This window comes from Doryrhamphus excisus, linkage group LG15 (assembly GCF_037039965.1).
Source record: "Doryrhamphus excisus strain RoL-2023G ecotype Guam linkage group LG15, RoL_Dexc_Guam_v1.1, whole genome shotgun sequence".
Classification (NCBI taxonomy): Eukaryota; Metazoa; Chordata; class Actinopteri; order Syngnathiformes; family Syngnathidae; genus Doryrhamphus; species Doryrhamphus excisus.
The window spans coordinates 3,145,117-3,169,407 of NC_136371.1; the positions used below are offsets into that span (position 1 = coordinate 3,145,117).

Genomic DNA, 24,291 nt, shown 5'->3' on the forward strand with positions numbered 1-24,291 from the left:
CGAGAGATTTTAAAAACAGCGGCATGGGAACTTGTTTTTACGTTTACAGTAGTTTACACATACATTTATGTAAGTTTATCTCCAAAACTAGCAAGAGTACTCCAACTCGTCTTTTCTTATCTGAACTACTTTGATACCCCCAAATTCCCTCCAATGTTGTTTTAAACATACTATATGTTTTGCGGCTCCAGGCTATTTTTCTTCAGTGGGCATTGGGTAAAATGGCTCTTTTCATAGTAAAGGTTGCCGACCCCTGGTCTATAGGTATGAATGTGAGTGTGAATGGTTGTTTGTCTATATGTGCCCTGTGATTGGCTGGCCACCAGTCCAGGTTGTACCCCGCCTCTCACGAAGACAGCTGGGATAGGCTCCAGCACTCCCGCGACCCTGGTGAGGAAAAGCGGTAGAAAATGAATGAATGAATTATTGTTACTATAACTAATACTATTACTATTATTATTATTATTGTTGTTATTGTTATTGTTATTATTGTTATTATTTATTATTTGATTCTATAAGCCATAGACTTAATGATGCATTTTTTAAATAATATTTGTCAGGTAGCTTCACGTTCCGGTCTGCAAGAGAGAACCTGAATGAACTGCATGAATCCACGTAGGCAGAATGATATCAAGTCGTGGCTTGTCCTACAAGCGCACACTCACAGATGGCCGCTAGATGGCAGCACCGTCTCGCCAATTAGCTTGTCAAAGACCTAGCAAATATTCCCAACAGCATATTGCAAGGATGTGGACTGTCCCTTCCTGTTTTAGAGCCACCGTAGCTCGGTTGAGCAGAAAGACAGCCAGTCCAAAGGCGAACATGTCCGGATCCACGCTGGGTTGGACCCCCAAGCGGAATGGCGTTTTCCGAGCTGGGTGCTTTATTAGCGTGTAGTGCTCACTGCTAACCAAGCAGGCCTGTTTATTGCCAATCCCTTCCAATCTGTCAATGCTTGTCCTCTTAGTCTCATGGCGGAGACCAAAATCATTTATCACATAGACGAGGAGGAGACTCCCTATCTGGTTAAACTGTCCGTTTCTCCAGACAAAGTCACCTTAGCCGATTTTAAAAATGTTCTCAACAATCGACCCGTCCACAGCTACAAATTCTTCTTCAAATCGATGGACCAGGATTTTGGGTGAGTGTGCTCAAGCCTATTTTCCCCCGCTGTTGTGGTTATTGTGTTATTATCATTAGCCTGTGCGTGTTGGCTATCCGCTGGGCTTGGAAGTGGGGCTGTGCGTGTTTCCACGCTTCCTGGCACCTGCTCATTATTGCAGGCGGTCCAGTGCGCACTGTTCGGGCTCAGACCAGATCCGTCCGGTGTGGTCATCATGACGCACACATGCATGTACCCGTTCTACCTGATGTGTCAGGTGAAAGGTGCCCTGGTTGTTTTAATGAGCACACATTCCCTGTAGTCTGCAGGTCAATCCCGGGAGAAAACAGTGTCAAATACAGTACAAAATACAGTACTGTTTGTACTATTTGCATGTCAAATTCATACAAATACTGTGTAATTACATAACGTATTGCAAATATGATTTTATTTGTAAATATATATAAAATTAGGAACATGGCAATAATTAACATGGTTTAATTTCTATTATATTCAGGCCCCTGTAACTGATATATAACATTTTATTTGGCAGCTTAACCAAAATATTAATTTTTATTCACCATCACTGCTAATCTAATAGGATCCAAGGTAAAATTTGAATTTTAAAAAATCAAAATACTATAATACTCTGCAGCTGACATTGTTTAAATTTCCCACTGTAGCACTGAGGTTGCTCTTTTGCTCTCTTGCACATTGTTCTCATAAAAAAAATATATTTTGGGCATTTTATGCTCTGTTTGTTATTTGAGTACCTACTTACATGCAGCTAGCATAATAAAACTCACAGTGCCCTAGTGTGGTAAGTCTACACAGTAAATATACTGATAATGAATACATCTCTGACTGTGTCAATCACAGCTGCCAATTATTGATGTAAAACCTTAATTTTTTTTTTTTTTAGCTCTTGTATTTAATCTCTTATATATTGTGCAGGCACAGCTCAGGAATGTAGTGTGTTATTTATGTATGCTATTTAAAATGCTAACAAGACACACAATAGATAAAAATGTAAATATACAGTAGGGATTATTATGGTTATTGATAAAAAAAAATAATTTACTCTGATTGTATTATTGTGTTGTTTTCATCAGATTGAGCACTGCAAAGATACATGCAGGTCACATTGTGGAGATGTGCTCCCACTTTACCGTGCGGCAGTGTGGTGACTCCTTTTCAGGCAGGTGGTATTCAGCTTTGTCAGCTTGTGCTGTCAGAGGAAGTCTTGCAGGCTGCGTCTTTTGGTGAAGCACTTTCATCAATGCTACATATGTGAAGTGTGTGCTACTCTCTCTTGTGGGGGGGATTTGCTGACAATTCCAGGATTAAAATTGCCCCCCCTTCCTGTGTGGCATCTTTGTCCTGGTCAAGAAATCTGTCAGGTCTCTGCTGAGGATGACATATTTGTGTTAGTGGCTGCTTCTAATTCCATTATGATTCGTCACTCTGTAGCACGCATTGTAAATGCAAAAACGACTAGAGGAAGTAGGAAGGCAGGCGGCATCTACACACCCAGGCGTACATTTTCACTGTAGCCTGACCTTGGGAGGGAAACCGGCTCTTCCTGGTGGCAGGCTGGGCTTGGTGTGTCTCTTTATCTTTGGCTTCCTGCCTCTCTTGCAGTGCAAGGCGGCTGCTCACTAGGCCTCAGGTGATCCACAAGCAGATTATGGAAACAAACAAAGTGTGTTTGCTCTCTCCATACAGCAAGGTAGTTCCATGTTGTGGAACCCTGCATGGCGTATCAACAAAATGTGGGCCTCAGAGTGGTTGGAGTAGAAAGGTGTCTCCACAAGAATTCCAACCTTTGAGACCTTTTGGGGGTGGAATCTCCAGGGTATGAGCACCGTATGGCACTGGCACAATATGGAAGTAAAACCAGTCAAAGGCACAGAGGATATGGTGGCGCTTTGTGGCCGTCATGCTGGCTGCACCATGTCGTCAGAAGAAGAAGCAAAGGAGCGAGCAGCAAGACTGCTGAGCAGAGGAGGAAAACATCAAATCCCTTGCAGATATAGACTGTGTTTGAAATGTAAATGAGCAGCCAGTGCAAGGTCCTCTGTAGTAGACCCCCTGCCGTGCTGGGAAAAAAAAAAAAACAGCCATTTTTTTTTACAGGATTGCTGAACTACATTTGCGCCATTTTTATCAGCTCTTTGAGTAACGGTCACGCAAAATATGATAAACGGTCCGCCTGATGAACAGCCCGACGTGTCCTTCCTGTTCCCATTGGAGTCCTAACTGCACATTTGCATGAACATGCATTATTTGTGCACAATTCATACTTCACTTGTTTTTGTTTTCATGACAACATCAATATTCATAAGGCAAAGAACTAATTGAGCGTATTCAGAGACTTGAAGGTGATGGTGTGGTGTGGTGTCATCGCCACTGTTTGGCTCGAGTGGGCTTGAGATTTTACTGTGATGCTAGACAACAGAGGCAATGTGGAGCAAGCAGCCAAGCTCGGTGTCTGCATGGAGGCATCAGACAATAATTGAGCTACACGATGCCAGGTCCCTGCAGTTTGTTGTTTTTCTGCATGAATGCACCCTATCCTATTCTGCTTTGATAACACACCCGAAAATGCTTATGCTTCTGCTGTAATTCTTACTTATAAAATCTTTTATCACTAAAACAACATTGTTAAATAGCATAGTTAAAGTCAGGGATTTAATATTTCCTCTGACTCAAAGCAAAGTTGTTGTTGTTGTTTGTTACAATGTTACTGAATAATTAGGGAAATGTGACCGATAATATCCATGGGCGCAAGTCATTTTACAGACTAAAAGACGATGGCTGAGGTAGTTCAGGTCAAAGGTCAAATCATGTACTATAATGGTAATGGTAATGGTTTTATTTCATTTGAATATGTATCAGATTACAATTGAATGCATCCCATAATCAGTTCCCAGTTCCACATGTCCAAAAGGAGTAGAAAGAAGCAAATCTTATTAAATCCTACCCCTCCATCTGGTACTTTTACAATCAGTAACTGTTACATTTGTTCACTTCCTGCTTTCCATAATACAGTTTAAGTTTTTTTTTTTTTTTTAATAATGTACTTTGTCCCGAAGTACGAGGTGATATGACCATAAAATGACATAATGGGTACCATAGTAAGTGTCAATATAGTGATATATATAGCACATCATGACTGGTTCAAGACTCTTCATCCTTGTATTTAGCAAACATCAACTGCTTGTATTGTTTCTTGAATTCCATCTTTCCATCCATCCATCCATCGTATCCATCTAAGAAGAAGAGGCGTAGCTCATATCTTCTTTGTCTGGCCACACCATCATCCTCGCAAGTCATCTTGCATCTGGTCATACGGATTGGCAGATAGGATGCAGACACTTCCTACCTCACCAGCAGACGGCCGCCTTCACCTCCTTCCCTTTTCCTCTCCCCAAGGAGGAAGAGGTCACAGAAGCGCATTCAGTAGAAGCCACAACCATAAGCAGGAAACAGTATGGTGTGTTCGTTCAACCTCTTTTGCTATCCGGCTCCTGCAGCAGGACAACATGGAAGTCGACTAGCAAATTGTGTACATTTCAGCGGAAACCGTTAAGTCTGCTAAGTCATTGCCATAGACTGGCTTCTTCTCGCTACGTTTTCATTGTGGGGCTCCGGAAAAGTTGAAGCTAAAATCACCTGAGCGTATGACGCAGTGAGTCTCAAGTTGATAGGTTGTGAGCATGTTGCCGTGCTTATCTCCAAGTTTGATCTTCTTGCCACGAGCCTGGCAGGTGTGTCGCTGGCAGCCGCTACACTTTGCCCCAGCAGGTCAAAGGTTAACTACAAAGTATTTTGGTGGGGAATTTACAGCCTGTGATGAAGACACAGAAGGTGCCATGTGCTTTTGATTCAGCCATTCTCTAACGAAGTTATGGCCTGTGAATAAAAAAAAAAGTCCAATGCAAAAGAAGGTCACTTATACCACCTATGGTCCAATAAAAATCCTGTTGCCATTGTTACAACTTGAAACTTGTGATGTGAAAGTATCATTTGTGACTGATGATTAATGATGATTAATCATGATTGACAACAATTTATTAATTAATTACACAATAAATGAAAATTAACTTGATCATTTTGCCGGGCTTAATATATTGCCACATGTATGTGTGTCTGTTTTCCTTGTCCCTCGCCTCCAAACAGGCAGGAAGATTCTGTGTATTAGTTTCAGCACCTTAGCGCGTTTGTTCCTGCAGAAAAGTGTAACATAGTAGAAATCAAATATGTCATACTTTTTCATTATATTTCTATATTGTCTCCTTTTGTGAAGTGAGTGTCTTCTAACACATTTAATATATTTTGATTTTTTAGCGGGCTGCACGGCGGTCGAGTCGTTAGCAGGCAGACCTCAGAGCTAGGAGACCAGGGTTCAATTCCACCCTCGGCCATCTCTGTGTGGAGTTTGCATGTTCTCCCCGATTTCTCCGGGTACTCCGGTTTCCTCCCACATTCCAAAAACATGCTATGTTAATTAGTGACTCCAAATTGTCCATAGTTATTATTGTGAGTGTGAATGGTTGTTTGTCTATATGTGCCCTGTGATTGGCTGGCCACCAGTCCAGGGTGTACCCCGCTTCTAGCCCGAAGACAGCTGGGATAGGCTCCAGCACCCCCCCGACCCTGGTGAGGAAAAGCGGTAGAAAATGAATGAATGAATTTTTAGCATTTGTTAGCGTTGCAAAGGTCTTTGTTTACAACAGCTGGCTATGTCTTGTTGTTGCCCCCTGCAGAGCAGAGGAAGTACTGCAAGAATGAGCACTTTCCTGGTTAGACTAAATGGGTTACAATATTTGGGGATGTTTGGTAAGCCAAATGAAATGCTGTGACAGGCCGGATATGGCTCACGGACCACTGCTTTATAACCTCAATGTGTATTTTAGGGAAAATGGGGGTAAAACGTTAAAATGGCAAAATACACCCCAATGTTGAATGTTTGGGTACTTATCCAATATCAGACCCAATACTGGGATACGCCGTGATAATATCACCAGTGACTGTGTGTTTGCGTTTATTCCGCAGGGTTGTCAAAGAAGAGATTTCCGATGACAACGCTAAGCTTCCTTGCTTTAATGGCAGAGTGGTGTCCTGGGTAAGTGAGTTGATGATGCTTGTGTGCACTTGTGGATCATGCAAATGTGACCGCCTCCACAGAGCTTTTTTTAAACATTCTTTTGCTTGTGCTCATGTTCTGAGCTATACTACTATATAGGTCTGTATTTCTACTGTTAGATGTTAAACAACTAGCAAACACTACATTCAATAGTTGATCAATTTGACCACTAAATCGAGATCCCTTACCTCCGGTGCAACCTATTTGTCACTCTGTTGACTTCAGTAGCTTTATAGTGTTCTGTAATTACCAGAGTGTCCCCAGGGGACAATAAAGGATGTCAAATTAAATCAAGCTGTCATGTTAGCAGAGGATTTACGTTTTAACTGATACGCTCTCAATCAGGACTGAAGACAGGGGTTAAAGCTGCAGCCTGAAATATTGATGAGAAAGCCCTCGCTCCAGTGTAGCGCCGGCCCCCGGCCCCATCATACTTTCAGCTGCCCTCAGGTTGAGTTCTATTATGCGTGTGACGTCTTTGATGTGACGCCGATGTGATGAGACAATTCATACAAAAATGTACATGCTGGTTCAGACGGTTACATTAAATAGTGGTTGCTGGTTGCATTCACTCGGAAAAACCTGCCTGTGAGGTGTTCCTGTCAGCCAATTTACCATTGCGCAGGGTGCGCTTCAACTGCGCCAAAGATAGACCAGGTCGGAGCGCATTATGGCTTTGGCGTGCTGTTTTGTCACGGAAATGGACACTTCATGGACACCTCCCCTTGTGCGCCGCCACAGCCAACTCGGCGCAGTCCAGTCTACTGAATTACCAAATTAGCTGCGCACAGTGGTGCGCTGGACCACATCCCCACTGCATGGGCTGCGCCACCCTGCGCTGCGCTGCGTCAAGATATTAGAGCCCATTGTGTCTTTGAGAATTACAATTACAATTACATGTTCAGTGAAAGTAACCTAAAATGTTAAATCTTTTTAATTCATGATTTATTTGCATTCATAATTGTTTTATGCAACTAACTTTGTGTTAACATTTTTGGGACCTGTGGCATAACTGTGTTAGTTAGCAAATAACTACAGTCAACCGCAGATTACATCATCATTCCATGTGTTAACAATCTTCTAAAAAGGGTATTTTGTGAAAAATTACGTTAATAACACAACAAGATGCGCACCATATAGTACGCTGATAAAACTGAATTTTCTTTGTTAACCAAAAAACACGCTAACCGGGGCCTATGCTCTAAATTGCTGGCTAACATTCACTCATGATTGTGCATCTGAATGCTTCATTTTTTTCTAAATCCACATTTTTCTATTATTCTGTTATAGTTGGTACTAGCAGAGAGTGCTCATTCTGATGGAGGATCTCAGTGCACAGAGAGCCATCCGGAGCTTCCACCTCCTCTTGAGAGAACAGGCGGGATCGGTGACTCCCGGCCCCCTTCCTTCCAGTGAGTAGGCCAATCACTGCTTGTCATGTATGCACGATTAAACACACCCACACCCACACACATTGGCGGATGAATTCAAGCTCACAATCCTGGGTGACCTTTTTACCGTGGAGTCTGCCCATTTGAGCTCAGCGCAGAGATTCTTCATAGGCTTCGTTGGCTGTGAACTTGGTGTGCGCCTGTGTGTGAATATGTCACGTATGCGTGAAAGATAAAGTATAGAAATACTCTCCAGAGTAACTAAGGTGCTAGTCTGCTCATGTAAAAATGATTTGAATGCCGCCAGTGCTGCCTTGAAATAGCCTTTCCAACGACTAACCTCTATTGAGAAGCAGTAGCCACTCAGAATAGTCACCCGTGGGTATGTTCACACTGCAGGTCAATTCTGATTTTTTTATGCTCATATGTGACCTGGATATGATTTTTTTCACGTCAATGTGAACAGCACAATTCCAATTTTTTCAAATGCAACTCAGGCCTCATTTGTATGTAGATATAAATCTGATATGCAATGCGGCTGCACGGTGGACGAGTGGTTAGTGGTTAGTGCGCAGGCCTCACAGCTAGGAGACCCGAGTTCAATTCCGCCCTCGGCCATCTCAATGCGTAGGTTTTCTCCGGGTACTCCGGTTTCCTCCCACATTCCAAAAACATGCTAGGTTAATTATTAATTAATTCATTCATTTTCTACCGCTTTTCCTCACGAGGGTCGCGGGGGTGCTGGAGCCTATCCCAGATGGCCGAGGGTGGAGCTAGGTTAATTGTCCATAGGTATGAATGTGAGTGTGACTGGTTGTTTGTCTATATGTGCCCTGTGATTGGCTGGCGACCAGTCCAGCTGGGAAGACAGCTGGGGTAGGCTCCAGCACCCCCGTGACCCTCATGAGGAAAAAGCGGTAGAAAATGAATGAATGAATGAATGAATGTGAGTGTTTGCCTATATGTGCCCAGTGATTGGCTGCCGACAAGTCCAGCTGGGAAGACAGCTGGGGTAGGCTCCAGCACCCCCGTGACCCTCATGAGGAAAAAGCGGTAGAAAATGAATGAATGAATGAATGAATGTGAGTGTTTGTCTATATGTGCCCAGTGATTGGCTGGCGACCAGTCCAGCTGGGAAGACAGCTGGGATAGGCTCCAGCACCCCCCGCAGCCCTTGTGAGGATAAGCGGTTGAAAATGAATGAATGTACACAATGCGACTGCAATATGACCGGGTCTGGTCACATGTACGTCATCAAGAGGCATGAATTGCCGTGCTTACCGGTTTAAAATACTGTCAGTACTACTGCTACTACTATTACTATTACCAGACACGTAGTAATACTACTTGTGTAAACACATGGAAATGTGAGTGATGTTGCGCTTTTGTGCATGCATGACTCCTTGTGTTCATGGTAATGTCAATGAATCTCATAAAAAATTGGATTTAAACAAATAAAATCAGAATTGTGCACCATACCCAGCAGCGTACCCAGCTCATATGTAATAAATAGGCATTCATGCAGGAATATTACTTAGCATAAAGGCAAGTACCTGGAGAATATCATGCATCTGGCTAATGGAGAAGGTTCAAGCTTAATATAGCTTGAAGGGCAGTGGGTATCGGGATGAGGGTTGCTGTCATTGCAGGGCCAAAGCAATATGGCCAAGGCTCTATATTGAGAACAAGCAATCTGTCATGTTTCAGTGTATCTCTTTATCCAACATTTGACATCTCAGCTCTCGTTTGCCCTCTACGGGCAGTTCCCTGCTGCTGGTTTGACAACTGCCCTGATGGTTTTATTGTTTCCGCCCAGCTCTAGCCAGGTCTTCTGCCACCTTGTGGTGCAAATTGACAGTGCGCCGACCTTCATAACATTATCCCCCCCACCCACCCCACGCCCTCCTTTTTCTCCCTAGCTCATTCTTTCTCTTTCCCTCTTTGAGTCAGACAGGCAAGCCTTTCTCTCAGAGACGCCGCGTGGTGAATTCCCCACAGTGAACCTCCGAGCGCTCCGAGATGAAGCCACTCTTCCAGCCTTTACCGCTCTCCCTTAAATAGCTGGAATATTATTACCACTTCATTTTCCTTTTGTGCTTTATTCATGCAGTTCATGTGTTTTTCAGTGTGAATGGCTCTATTTGATGAGCTTGCAGAGTAGATGTTTGGGTTTGAGAATGGACACAACTGATGTGTCTCAGTCCGGTAATCCGGATTAACAGACATTAAAAGCACCCATCTCCATTTCCCAAGAGGGAGGGGGGCGGACATTGGCAGCAAAAGGGGCTGGTGGATTTAAAAAGGGGGGGTGGGCATTTGTTCACAGCTGCAGCTTAGCCTTGAATAATCTATCCGTGAATCAAGAACCAGTGACAGCCTCTTGGCCAGGCAGACACCACCGGTCATAACCCCCATCCATAATTGTTGTGAGTAGATATACATGCACATATTGTGATATTGGTTTTGTGACCAAGGTAAGTTTGATGCTTAATTGACATCATGATGGTACGATCGTTCCTGCTGACAGAAGCATGTCTTTTGTTTGTTTGATTTAGCTTTCTGTCACTCGCTATTTCTAGAATTCCCACTGGATATTTACATTTTACATTTATTTTTTTCTGATGACTCAGTTACTAAAATATTCGAAAGCTGCAGCCCTACTTAAGAAACGTTTGCTCGCCAGGTGTAGAACAGGGGGTTCCCAACCCCCGTTCTAGAAGAAACATGTTTACCAAAGTGTGTGCGACTGACACTAAACTGACATTGTTGTGCATAGTTCTCACCAGCTTCTGGTTTCGTGAAGTCTCTTGACCCATCAGCGCCTGCGGCCATAGTGTCTCCAGCCCTCTGACAGAATAACAATCTGCCCTCCAGTCCTTCTCAGACCCCTCCCAGACACCAAGTACACTAGCCTGCTTATTGGTCTGCACACACCTGATCCGCCACCGCACACCGCCGTCATCATTCTGTCCTCCGTGTTGGGTTGGAAATCATGCCGTAAACAACATCTGGGCTTTCAATAGAGCTCATTAATACCAGCATTGTCCAGGGTAACATTGTTGCTATCTGGTCAACGACGGTGGAAAACACATCACATATCATAAAACAATGGCCGGAGGTATTGAATTTTAAAGTCCGAATATGAGTTGCAGATAATATAACTGCAGCAGATGTTAATGTTTTTTCCCTCCCTTTTACTTATCTGACTACATTTTTTCCTGATTTTAGTGCCAACGCGGTGAGCAGTCGTGATGGCCTAGACACTGAGACAGGCACGGAGTCCCTGTTCAGCCACCGCCGAGAACGTGAAAGAGAGCGAGCTCGGAGGAGAGCTCGAGAAACTGAATGTAAGTATGACTTACATTACTTAGGAAAGTTCAGTTATTTGACGTTTCACTTCCTTTCAATCAACATTGTGATTCCCACTGTATATTTGGGTCAGTGTAGGCTAATGTGCTGCTGTGTACCAAGGCAGTAACAAGCAGTGTAACTCAACAAATAATGACACTATCACTTTTGTACTTGTGATGTGTTTTGTGCTTAGAAAAGGCATAAGACAACACAGGACTGCTTTCACTTGGAAATAAAACACGCTCTTTTTAATGCATACCAAATCAGTGTAATATAATATATACTGTAAATATATATACTGTAAATAACAGTTTAAGACAAAGTACAAACAATCAGTCAAACAATCTGACTTAAAACAACTTAAAACACAACTTGTTTCAGTGTTTCTTTACACTTAAAGTGTACGGTGTGTCACCGTAGCCTCATATAAATGTCGATATTTCTGTACTTAAACTGTGAAGGGCTGCATGGTGAGTGAGTGGTTACCAAGCAGGCCTCACAGCCAGGAGACCCGAGTTCAATTCCACCCTCGGCCATCTCTGTGTGGAGTTTGCATGTTCTCCCCGTACATGCGTACCCGGAGAAAACCATTCCAAAAACATGCTAGGTTAATTGGCGACTCCAAATTGTCCATCGGTATGAATGTGAGTGTGAATGGTTGTTTGACTATATGCGACCCTCATAAGGATAAGCGGAAGAAAATTAATCAATGAATGAATAAACTGTCAGGATCTCCTGCTCGTCTGCCATTTTTGTCTCGAGACTTGTAGTTAGAAAAATGTGTAGGTGCGCGGAGGTCCGCTCGAGGGGGGCGTGGGTTCGACCTCACGGACCCGCAAAGCATAAAACAGGCTTTACTATGTGGGTGTATGTGTGTGTTTGCCTTAAAGATACATTTATTTTGCTCTTAGACTACACTAAAAACATGCCTTGAAAATTTCTGAAAAGGTTTTCTGACCATTTTACATACTTTGCAGCATTGCTTACAAAACAACTATCACCTGTGTGTGTGTGCGCGTGTTCATCTTTACATTTTGTTGTTTATGTCCTGGGCATTATGTCCTGGGATTGTGTTTAACACACACAAACACATGCACACATGCACACCCACCTGCCTGCATTTCTGGTCACCAATGAATTTAACAAGCTGGTTGTGTAGTTCAGAAATCAAGTGTACTCAATGTAATCTAATTCATTTTATTTTCCGGCTGGGTGCAGCCACAGTCTCACGGCCTGGATGTAAAGACATAACAAAGACAGACTCGGAAGCCTTGCTGCCTGCAGCACCAGCGTCAGGAATTCCCCAGTCACCTTATACTTTGGCTCCAAGTGATTCTGTCAAAGAGTCAGTGCTGTTTGGCTCTGGATATGTACCCCTTGTTAATTTTATTATTGTACTTATTAATGTAGTTGGAACTCTTGGAAGGCTGAACAGGTGTGTTGGACCCAGAAAGTCAGTAGATTTTAGTGTAAGAATTTAATCTCTTCCATGGCCGCCGGGTGATCTGCCACTGGTGATAGCTAAGTATGATAAAGTATACAGTATTGACATTTAATAGCCATTGCCTGTGGGGTTCATGTTCTGTGATTTGAAGCATTAGAATGTTGGTGTCCCTTCATTACAAAGCTCAAAATAATTTTTCACTTGAATGCAGCCGGAAGCGCACATGTGTCTAATTACTGGATGCCGTTTTTACCTGAGGCAGGCATGAGTGAGAACAGCACCTCATGTGAAATCCAACCTTACCTCTCGGTGCTCTGATTGGTCAGAGGCAGATTAGCCGTCATCCTATAGTTGCATGCGATGAGAGAGAGCAAGCAGGCTGACTCTCAGATTCGCAGTGCATTGGATGAAGGCTGTGGTGAGATATATTTGTCTTCTTTTGAGTGTTGTTTTTATCATGCAATTTGAAGTTGGTTCATGCAAAAGCTAATATTAGAAACGATAGATATTGATCATTATTTACAGCCTGTTAAAATGGGAGCTAATTAATGCATTTGTGGTGTGCTGCTTCCCCTGTTGTAGATAAGCTGTGACTCTGCACATTGCATCGGGACTGACTGACCTGTGGCTTGTTGAAATGTATAGAATGGCAGCCATCCGCGTGTAGGGGGCAGATTTGCGGTGGATGCGCATTCAGTGTTAATTGCGCAGCCGCTTTGTTTTTTTTTGAAAGGCAGAGTTAGCCATGGGAACGTCCACATTGCTGGAATGTTTTGCCGGAGCTTGGCAGATATGCTTTGTGCCGCAACCTCTTCGCCTTACCAGACCTTTCCAACCAATGCGCTGTTACCCAGAGACGCCACGTCACCGCTGGCTGTGTATGTATACTGGTTGTGAATTTATGACGCTATCATCTCTCTTCTACTTGTAACCACTATCCAAAATCATGTCATGATGTAGCTAATGTGGCTAATGTTATGGCTGGTGAGTATCTCCACTCTCAGTATCACTTACTTTCCTCTTCTTCTTGGTTGGACTGTCAACATCTGACTCTTGGCTGTCTCTCCTCAGTCCCTCGCATCAATGGTCACTCTAAATCGGAGCGCACTGCAAGGGACTCGGCTATGGGTTATGACAGCACCTCCGTGATGAGCAGTGAGCTGGAGTCAAGCTCGTTTGTCGACAGCGAGGAAGATGAAGACGCAAGCAGGTAATGAGGATACTTCATCTACTGACTAGTGGCTACTTTAAACGTCTCCATCCATCCACCACCATCAGGTGACATCATGTATGCCAATTGAAACCATTTGGTTTTCTTTTAGGCTCAGTAGCTCCACAGAACACAGTACTTCCTCTCAGCTGATGCGCAGGCACAAGCTCCGTCGGCGGAGGCACAAAGTGGCCAAAATAGACCGGGTGAGCACCTTGAAAGATACATTAGTACTCAAATTGAGTTTGACGGCGAGTGTGAGAGACGAATGGGCTGCCTTCACGATACTGACAGCATGCCGCATTTAATTGTTTGCCGTGTGCGTCACGTTTTTTTGTCAATTTGCCTTTCTAGTCTTCATCCTTCAGCAGCATCACAGACTCCACCATGAGCCTCAACATCATCACTGTTACACTAAACATGGGTAAGCCTTTGCTATCTTGGTTTTGTAACTTTCATAGCATGAAATGCTATACCCACAAGTCCAGTTTGGAAAGCCAAGGAAATATAGCTGGAATAGGTGCCGATTCTGGAGTATCTAGAAAGCTTTCCATGTGAGTTATTGTGTGTAGCTGCTCTATAGGACTTCACAACTCAATACAAAAGGTCCCCCTGAAGTAAAGCCATGATTGGATGCAAATCAGTGACTTATAATGTCAGGCTTCGGCATATTTTGTTAAAAAAACTGCAATATTACAACTGCAGTAATATTCCAACCAAACTCACTGCACCGTGTCTCCCTGACAGAGAAGTACAATTTTCTGGGCATCAGTATTGTCGGTCAGAGTAACGACCGCGGTGATGGCGGCATCTACATTGGCTCCATCATGAAGGGAGGAGCTGTGGCTGCTGATGGAAGAATAGAGCCTGGAGACATGCTCCTCCAGGTAAGTGTATCCTAGTATATCGTATATAGTATATATATGTATATATATATATATATATATCCATATATATTGACACAAGTCAAGTAACAGATTGTTGTCATCTTCTAATAACCACTGTCGATGTTGGCCATGCAGGTGAACGACGTCAACTTTGAAAACATGAGCAATGATGATGCTGTGAGAATCCTGAGAGAAATTGTTTCCAAAACTGGGTAAGAACATCAAATATCGTACCATAAGTTTTTGTAAAGAATTACATCAAAATGATTTTATATATGTTTCTTTTCTAGTCCTATTAGTCTCACCGTTGCCAAATGTTGGGACCCCTCTCCAAGAAGTTACTTCACCATCCCTCGTGGTACGCTCAATATTCTAATCCTCGTAAAGATGAATATGAATATTCATAAACACTAAAAAAAATGTCTTTTTGTCACGATGAGCAGCAGAGCCGGTGAGACCCATTGACCCTGCCGCCTGGATTTCACACACCACAGCCCTAACAGGACCGTACCCTCACTATGGTAACAACCAATTCTCATCACGCAAAGCTGTAAGCTAGCAATGTTCAACTGTAGATATGAGTTTTGATGTATTTCTTTATTGTTCCGACTATTTGCAGAGTTTGATGATTTGCCTCTATCAACAAGTAAAACAGACATGGCGACCATTGTCAAGATCATGCAGTTGCCAGACTCTGGCCTGGAGATTCGCGACCGGATGTGGTTGAAGATCACCATTGCCAATGCCGTCATTGGTGAGAAAACGTTTAGTTGGAGGCCACACGGCGGCCTAGCGGTGGACACGGGTTTGCGTGATTTCTTCGTGTGTGCATGCGTGGTTAATGAGGATAAGCGGCATAGAAAATGGAAGGATAAGTATGGATTCCATTAGATGGATGGATAGATACCAGACACCAGACACCAGACACCAGACACCAGACACCAGACACCAGATACTAGATACTAGATACTAGACACTAGACACTAGATACTATATACTAGATACTAGATACTAGATACTAGATACTAGATACTAGACACTAGATACCAGATACCAGATACCAGATACCAGATACCAGATACCAGATACTAGATACTAGACACTAGACACTAGATACTAGATACTAGATACTAGATAGATAGATACTAGATACTAGATACTAGATACTAGATACTAGACACTAGATACTAGATACCAGATACCAGATACCAGATACCAGATACCAGATACCAGATACCAGATACCAGATACTAGATACTAGATACTAGATACTAGACACTAGATACTAGATACTAGATACTAGACACTAGACACTAGACACTAGACACTAGATACTAGATACTAGACCCTAGATACTAGACACTAGATACTAGACAATGGATACTAGATACTAGATACTAGATACTAGATACTAGATACTAGACACTAGATACTAGATACTAGATACTAGATACTAGATACTAGATACTAGATACTAGACAATGGATACTAGACAATGGATACTAGATACTAGATACTAGATACTAGATACTAGATAATAGATACTAGATAATAGATACTAGATACTAGATACTAGATACTAGATACTAGATAATAGATACTCGATACAAGATAAATAGATACTAGATACTAGACAATAGATACTAGACAATGGATACTAGATAATAGATACTAGATACTAGATAAATAGATACTAGATAATAGATAATAGATACTAGATACTAGATAATAGATAATAGATACTAGATACTAGATACTAGATACTAGATAATAGATAATAGATACTAGATACTAGATAGATGGATACGAGATACTAGAGACTAGATAATAGATAGATCGATAGATACTAGATAATAGATAATAGATAGATACTAGATAGATACTAGATACAAGATACTAGATAGATAGATACTAGATACTAGATAGATACTAGATGGATAGATACTAGATAGATAGATACTAGATACTAGATACTAGATAGATAGATACTAGATAGATACTAGATAGATAGATACTAGATAGATGATAGATAGATACTAGATAGATAGATAGATAGATACTGGATAGATACATACTAGATAGAGAGATACTAGATAGATAGATAGATACTAGATAGATGGATGGATGGATGGATGGATGGATTGATTGATTGATTTTAAGACTAAATGCAATTGACCATGAGTAAAAGAAGAGTTGTATTATTATCCTTATTCTCTGGAAAATGGTCCAAACACGATACATTCTGCCATTGTATGTACAGTACATATGAGAAATACTGCATAACAGTACAGCTGTGCAGTAAATTGTACTATCAAATAGTTTACTGTAATTTTATCATTGTAACTAAAACCCAGTCATTAGAACGTTGCACAAAATGGAAGTTCACCGAGTGCGGCTGTGACTGTGGTTGCCGTGTCAGGCGCCGACGTGGTGGACTGGCTCTACTCCCGAGTTGAGGGCTTCAAGGACCGACGGGACGCCAGGAAGTATGCGAGCAGTCTACTGAAACATGGCTACCTGAGACACACGGTCAACAAGATCACCTTCTCTGAGCAATGCTACTATACCTTTGGGGACCTCTGCCAAAGTACGGTGTACGTTTTATACCGGATTTTGTCACTAGAAGTATTCTGCTAAGTATTTCCCTCGTCTTGTCCAATTAGACATGGCGTCACTCAATTTAAATGAGGCATCCAGTGGAGGTGGCTCTGAACAGGATGCTTTGGCACCGCTTCCTCCCACCACCAACCCCTGGCCAATGGGTGGGCAGCCATTTCCATATCCTCCCTTTCCTTCTGCGCCCCCCAGCTTCCCGCCTGGATACTCGGACCCGTGCCACAGTTTCCATAGTGGGAGCGCAGGCAGCCAACACAGTGAGGGTGAGCAATGACAAATGGAGATGATTCTTTTCAACGTGAATTCATGAGATCATTCGACTCAACATGCCACATGACATCATGCTGAATCGAAAAGGCATGCGTCATAATCCTATTGGTCGCTTCTCTGGCTGGTATCAGAATGCATTTATTGAAGACTAGTCTTCCAAATTTGAGGAATACAGTAAAGTCTCGTTATATCGATGTCGGTTATAACGAATTACTACTTATTTACGATACTATTTTCATTTCCCGGCAAATTTCTAGTCTTTTATGATATAATTAGCTCCGTTAGTACGATACCCGGTTATTATGATAATCCGGTTACTACGATGCCCTTTTCATCTCCCGCCAGCCAATTTGGTCTGCTTATATCGATACAAAAGCAGCTTAAATCAATCTTTGCTTAAGGATTTCAATACCAAAAAAGAACACGGCGAACGGCTGCTTCCAGTCAACTTTATTTTTCACACTTGCACCACCAGAGCACAGCACACACACCGATTCCCGCACTTCCTGGTTCACAGGTCATGCTCAACCCGCCCCACATAGCTGGCCAAACACATGCCTGCAAGAGAAGAACCAACTGACATAGCATACACACCTATTCCAACGAAGACACAAGCGTACAAATACATGTATTTAATTGTGTTGTATTCAGATATCTTTTTATCGCTTGCAATAATCACTGTTTTTCATATGTACATGCTGCCGTTCGTTGGTTCTTCTGTTGCAGGCATGTGTTTGGCTATGTGGGGCGGGTTGAGCATGACCTGTGAACCAGGAAGTGCGGGAATCGGTGTGTGTGCTGTGCTCTGGTGGTGGAAGTGTGAAAAATAAAGTTGACTGGAAGCAGCCGTTCGCCGTGTTCTTTTTTTTTGGTATTGAAATCCTTAAGCAAAGATTGATTTAAGCTGCTATACTATAGAACAATGTCGAGTGCATTATTGCCCACTTTTAATACAGTTTGGCGCAGGATCGGATATATGGATAGTCCGGTTATATCGGTATTTTTTCCGACTCCCGAGAATATCGATATAACGAGACTTTACTGTAGTACTACACTCTACAGAGATGACAATTATCCAGTATACAAAATAGCTTCAAAAGTTCAAATGTCAGATAAGTTTATACATGTTCCAGAATATTGTTTATATCAAATCTTTCAACTTTTTTTCTTTTCGTAGAGCAAGAACTTTATGTGAATGTGAACGACATCGCCTCAGTCAATAAATGCATTCACGAGCATCTTGAGTCATGCGGCTCTGCAGTACTGGGTGTGCACACACAGACCTGATCAGACACGATATCGCAAATCAACCCACTTGATCTCCATCATTACTGGAATCTTTCTTTCTTTTGATATTGAATCAACATGTTTTATGTGATAGCTCCGGTGGAACCTTGGTTTTCATAGGAAAAAAATAGGTCTCGGTTTTAGTACACTGTCTTGGTTATTGTACAGCCGAACAAAGTAGTCTACGGAATGAAGTGCCCAATCAAAGCAGGTGGTGTCTTTCAATAGTGGATTGTGGTTCTTTTAGCGTTGGGACACTATAAACAGATCCAGGCAGCCCTTTCATCTTTTTTTATTATGTGTGTGTGTGTGTGTATTTGTTCATATAATGCACACAGAATGATGAGTAACCCGTATCGGCCTCCTTTTAATAAGTAAAGTGCATGTGCAGTGGAGCATTCAAGTGCACCGCGTATTTCTGTGTTGGAGGAATCTGTGCCTTTTTTGCAGCTGCAAAAAAAAAAAGTTTATTAAAGAATATGAGAAACACGCTTGATTTCAAGGAAGACGTCGTAGCAAAGTTCGAAGTTAGCATGTGTAGGATTGTAAAGTAAAGGTTATGCACGGTGGCCGATTGGTTAGCATGTGGGTCACACAGTCAGGGTTCGACCTGGGTTTGAAGCTGTTTGCATGTTCTCCCTATGCATGTGGGTTTTTCCTCCCACATTCCAAAAAACATGCTAGGTTAATTAGCAAATTGTCCATAGGTATGAATGTGAGTGTGAATGGTTGTTTGTCTATATATGCCCTGTGATTGGCTGGCAACCAGTCCAGGATGTCCAGCATTTTTAGTCTCCATCTTTTTGCATGCGTTGTGGGGTGCATGTGTGTGCATTTCTGAAAAAGCATGTTTCCATACGCTGATATTTCATTTTAATGAGATGAACCCCATCCCTGGGACAAGAGTACTGGGCGTACTGCAGTACATTTGTTGTACTTTAGTTAGCGGGGAAGATGTGTGTAATTGTGTTGTTCCCTCTGTTTCTGCTGGGCAACGGTAGACTGAAGGAGGAGGTAGTCCCAGGACAATGAGGGAACCGGTAAGCCTGCAACACCAACTCCAATCTCCACATCTGCTGGTTCTTTTTCTTCTTCTCTATTCCGGTTCTCATTCTTCACCCTTGTTTTCTTCAGCTTTTTTTTTTTTTTTTTTGTCTTGCGCTCAATATCTGATAGCTTTTACGTGTTCCCGGCCATGTGTTGTCCTTTGTCTTTTGTGTGTTGGTGTGACAGTCCATTCTTTCTTTCTGATCTTTTGGGCTTGTGTTTGCACTTTGCATGGTGGTGCAGGACAACCAGTTTCAGTTAGTCTTATTTTTCTCACTGATAGGGGGCAATCATGCACCATTGTAACCCAGTACTGGTGGGCTCTGTCTAAGGGAGGATGCAATTATATGCTATGACAGTGTAAGTGTGTGCTACTCTGCATTAGTAAATACAGAAAAATGATAAGCATAAAGATATGTTGTAATCTAGGCTGCAGTAGATGTGTAATTTTCTGATACGGGTCTCTCATGTTTATTTATTGATGAAATTGCATGAATCATGTGGTATTGTTGACTTCTCATTGATGCATCTTGAACATGGCTGCACAGGGAGTCATTGAAACATCATGTATTGACGTTCCATGACTCAGGTGATATTTTAGCAGTGTGAATCCATCACGTTCTATCAGCCGCTACTCGATCATGCTGTAATACATTTTTGCTAAATTCCCATAGCGCATGCCTCATTCTGTTTTTTTCAATTTGTTGCGTACGATTTCAGTATTTCAATGGCAAACACGTTAGCCGAACAGTACATGTGTCACATTTAATAATAACAGTAATAGCAAATTTTAATATTAATTCATACTAAATGTTTACTATTAAATATTACATATTTACTATTAAATATTACATATTTAATATTACATATTTAATATTTAAACAATATATCAATATTCAAACACGTTAGCCGAACAGTACATGTGTCACATTTAATAATAACAGTAATAGCAAATTTTAATATTAATTCATACTAAATGTTTACTATTAAATATTACATATTTACTATTAAATATTACATATTTAATGTTACATATTTAATATTTAAACAATATATCAATATTCAAACACGTTAGCCGAACAAGTACATGTGGTGTCACATTTAATAATAACAGTAATAGCAAATTTTTACATTAATTAATTCATACTAAATATTTAATATTTAATATTTAATATTTAATATTTAATATTTAATATTTAATATTTAATATTTAATATTTAATATTTAATATTTAATATTTAATATTTAATATTTAATATTTAATATTTAATATTTAATATTTAATATTTAATATTTAAACAATATATCAATATTCAAACACATTAGCCGAACAAGTACATGGTGGTGTCACATTTAATAATAACAGTAATAGCACATTTTTATATTAATTAATTCATACTAAATATTTACTATTAAATATTCCATATTTAATATTACATACAATATTTAATATTTAATATTTGATATTTGATATTTGATGTTTGATGTTTGATGTTTGATATTTAATATTTAATATTTAATATTTAATATTTAATATTTAATATTTAATATTTAATATTTAATATTTAATATTTAATATTTAATATTTAATATTTAATATTTAATATTTAATATTTAATATTATTTGATTATTTGATTTAATATAATTATGTCATTTTTTGTGCCCTTGGGGGCCACGGCCACCTAAACATTTGCCAGCCGGGTCAAACTAATAAAATATTCAAATAATAAAAAAAAATCATCACAGTGTAGCGTTAACACTGGAACCAAATATGGTTCCTTGTTCTGTGAAGGGTTATCATGGGTTGACTTCACCAGCTGGTCCACCCAAACGTAAGTGCTGACTCGGATGTGCTGACGTAGGACAAATGTGTGTTCTGAACAGGGAGCCGTAGCAGTGGATCCAACCCCAGTGCGACCAAGGGCAGGCGCTCGTCCCCGCAGGAGAACGCCCACAAGTCAACCTGTGGAGACTCAGAGCCAGGTGTCCGTGGAGGGAAGCGAGGCGACAGGTGCGCCAGCCAAACGAGCCATCACAGCCGCTCCCGATCCAGCCTGTGTCACAGCCACTCACACAAGAACCACCACTCCGCCTTCACCTACAGCCACGCCCCTTTCTCCCAGCAGGGGCCGGGCTCCTGCGGCCACAGCGAGCAAAGCCACGCCTCCTCCTACGGCCCTCCGGGCTTACCGCCACCGTATTGTCTGGCCCGTCTGGCCCCAAAGGCCAGCAGCGGTACACCGCCGGGAGCTCCTCCGGGTAGGGAGTTAGCCGCCATTCCGCCTGAGCTCACTGGCAGCCGCCAGTCCTTCCAGCACGCCATGGGCAATCCCTGTGAGTTTTTTGTTGACATCATGTGACAGGACAGTGCCTTTAAATTAAAACGTGACAGCTCCTGCTCCCTCGTCATCATTTCGGGCTGGAACGACTCCATCGGCTATATAGCATCTCCAGTATTCCTCGGAATACCAAAGGATTACAGCAGCAAGAGGTTGGATGTTGCATTGTACAGTTTGTTAAGTGGTGTCCCTCGGAGCCGTCACTCCATCTTGGATATTTTCTCCCCCGCAAGACCTTTAAGCTGGCTGGGCCTGGACTTCAATCCCCAGACCGTCACCGACATGTCGCACTTACTGTTTTTTGTAGTTTTTTGTACTTCTGGGAGTCCATTGACGTGTTGATGGAATACTGCATCCCCGTCATCCCCGTCATCCCCCGACCTGTGACTGTAGCATTAACGGAGTTTTGAAGCTCATACCTGCCAACGGGCTACCTCGGACGGGGGGCTAGCGATCAGCGGGTATCTTCTTCATCTCCGTAACGGTGGTGGTGGGGGGCGGCATCGTGCATGACTTTCAACTGCTTTAAGAAAGTTTTACTGAAACATTTTCTTTCAAGTATTATTACCTTTATTCGGGGGTCGCCTCTTGCCAAAAGGAACAAGTCTTTACACTGAAACCATGTTTGTGTTATTCATGTGATTGCGTTGCATTGATGGTTGCCATACGTCATCCGCATATGGCTGGACTGACAATCAAGACATCTGTCAATCAGTGGCCAGTCTTCACAGTTGTCGCTGTGCTTTGTCGAATGTAAAATCGTCATGATCCCTGTCGGACTTGAAAGTCGGTTCACTTTCATGGTGTTTGAATCCGATTGCAAACAGTGGACATCTCTACGAAGGGTTGCTTTAGTTTAGGCTGTGTGATGTGAGCAGCTGTGTGTTGCCTAACAATAAACCAACTCATATGATTGGATTTTGATTGACTTGCCGTCATGATGGTTCCAAGCATGAATGTTTTAGGCAAATTTGCCTGCATGAAAAACTAGACTCAGACATCTAAAGAACCGCATATAGCTTTCGAGTGATAGGTTCCCGACCCTAGAGCCAGGGGTCACCGACCTTTTTGAAAGTCAGAGCTCCTTTTTCAGCACTGATGAATGCAAAGGGATACAAACTTCTGATATTACCGTGCCAATTACCTTTAACTATGTGTTATTATTAATGATTAATGATATTCATCTATGGGAAGATATTGATCATTGATGTTATAAATTTAAAACTCTTCTTGCCATTGTAGTCGAATACAGAAGAACGTGGCCATTACATCCCTTCCATATTTCTTATCTTCAAGTACGGGCGTTAAAAATCCTTGCTTCTACAGACAAACGCCTTATCAGAAAAAATTCGACGATTGCGTAGACCGAACTGTTGGCTCAAAACCGCCTTTGACTCGTGGATTTGTTCTGCTTGACGGCCCAAATCAATACAAACCCAACAGTTGAAAATATCATGAAAAAAGTCCAAAATGTTGATCTAAGTTAATGTGTGTGAATATTCATAGGTCCGCTTTCATGAATGACAAAGAACATTAAGAAATATTCACATTTGAGAGGCTATTTACATTTTGAAATTTAAAAAAATAACATAAATCGAAATAAATTTAACTTAAGTCATTTTTTTTTTTGCTTCACTCCCAATCCATGACTCTGTAGTCTTGGAAGGATTTATAGTCCGACTGTTCCAAATGTAGCCAAAGCGCATATCACACAGCCTTACTGGGTGACTCTTGCCCAAGCTCCCCTCCGTGTTGTTGTCCTGAAGCTGCCTGAAGTCCAGTAGATGCTGTCTCCTCAGACCAGACAATTGCAGCACTGACAAATTAAGACGTTCAACAAGCACTTTTCAAGTTGTGTCCCTCTTCTTAAAGTCTGAAACACTGTTTGCAATCAAAACTTGTCTTTCTTTACAAAAGAAAAGTTAATTGTACATACAAATTTATCATATATGATTAAAAATCTATATGTTGGAAGTTGTGGCTGCGTTTGTCCGCTGATTATCGATGTGTTAAAACGGTAAAACTTGGTCATTCATATGCAGATGAAACGTATGTACGTATACAGTATAGCGATCGTCACATCAGGACTGGTCAGAGGTCATCCAATAATCACCAAGCTTGGGAATATTCACATTCAGGTCATTGGATTCTCAAGGCATCGTTTAGGTTGGAGTCTGGAGACTGAGAGCTCGGTGCA

The 24,291-nt window shown here is 41.7% G+C and overlaps 1 protein-coding gene across 1 annotated transcript; it reads left to right on the forward strand.

Annotated features, from left to right (window-relative positions):
• Positions 1-714: 714 nt before the first annotated feature.
• Positions 715-24,068, forward strand: LOC131104423 (putative segment polarity protein dishevelled homolog DVL1P1). The gene is made up of 15 exons (XM_058051588.2): positions 715-1,141; positions 6,161-6,230; positions 7,542-7,663; positions 10,871-10,989; positions 13,509-13,647; positions 13,760-13,853; positions 14,002-14,071; positions 14,395-14,534; positions 14,670-14,746; positions 14,825-14,892; positions 14,978-15,055; positions 15,154-15,288; positions 16,954-17,121; positions 17,198-17,413; positions 21,640-24,068. Exons 1-15 carry the CDS (start codon positions 972-974, stop codon positions 22,113-22,115), a joined length of 2,142 nt encoding a protein of 713 aa, XP_057907571.2. The 5' UTR covers positions 715-971; the 3' UTR covers positions 22,116-24,068.
• Positions 24,069-24,291: the final 223 nt, after the last annotated feature.

Coding starts and splice junctions, on each gene's coding strand:
- LOC131104423 (XM_058051588.2), top strand. CDS start 972: ATGGCGGAGACCAAAATCATTTATCACATAGACGAGGAGGAGACTCCC. Junction 14,072..14,394: donor CACTGTTACACTAAACATGG/GTAAGCCTTTGC, acceptor TCTCCCTGACAG/AGAAGTACAATTTTCTGGGC. Junction 17,414..21,639: donor AGGCAGCCAACACAGTGAGG/GTGAGCAATGAC, acceptor TGTTCTGAACAG/GGAGCCGTAGCAGTGGATCC.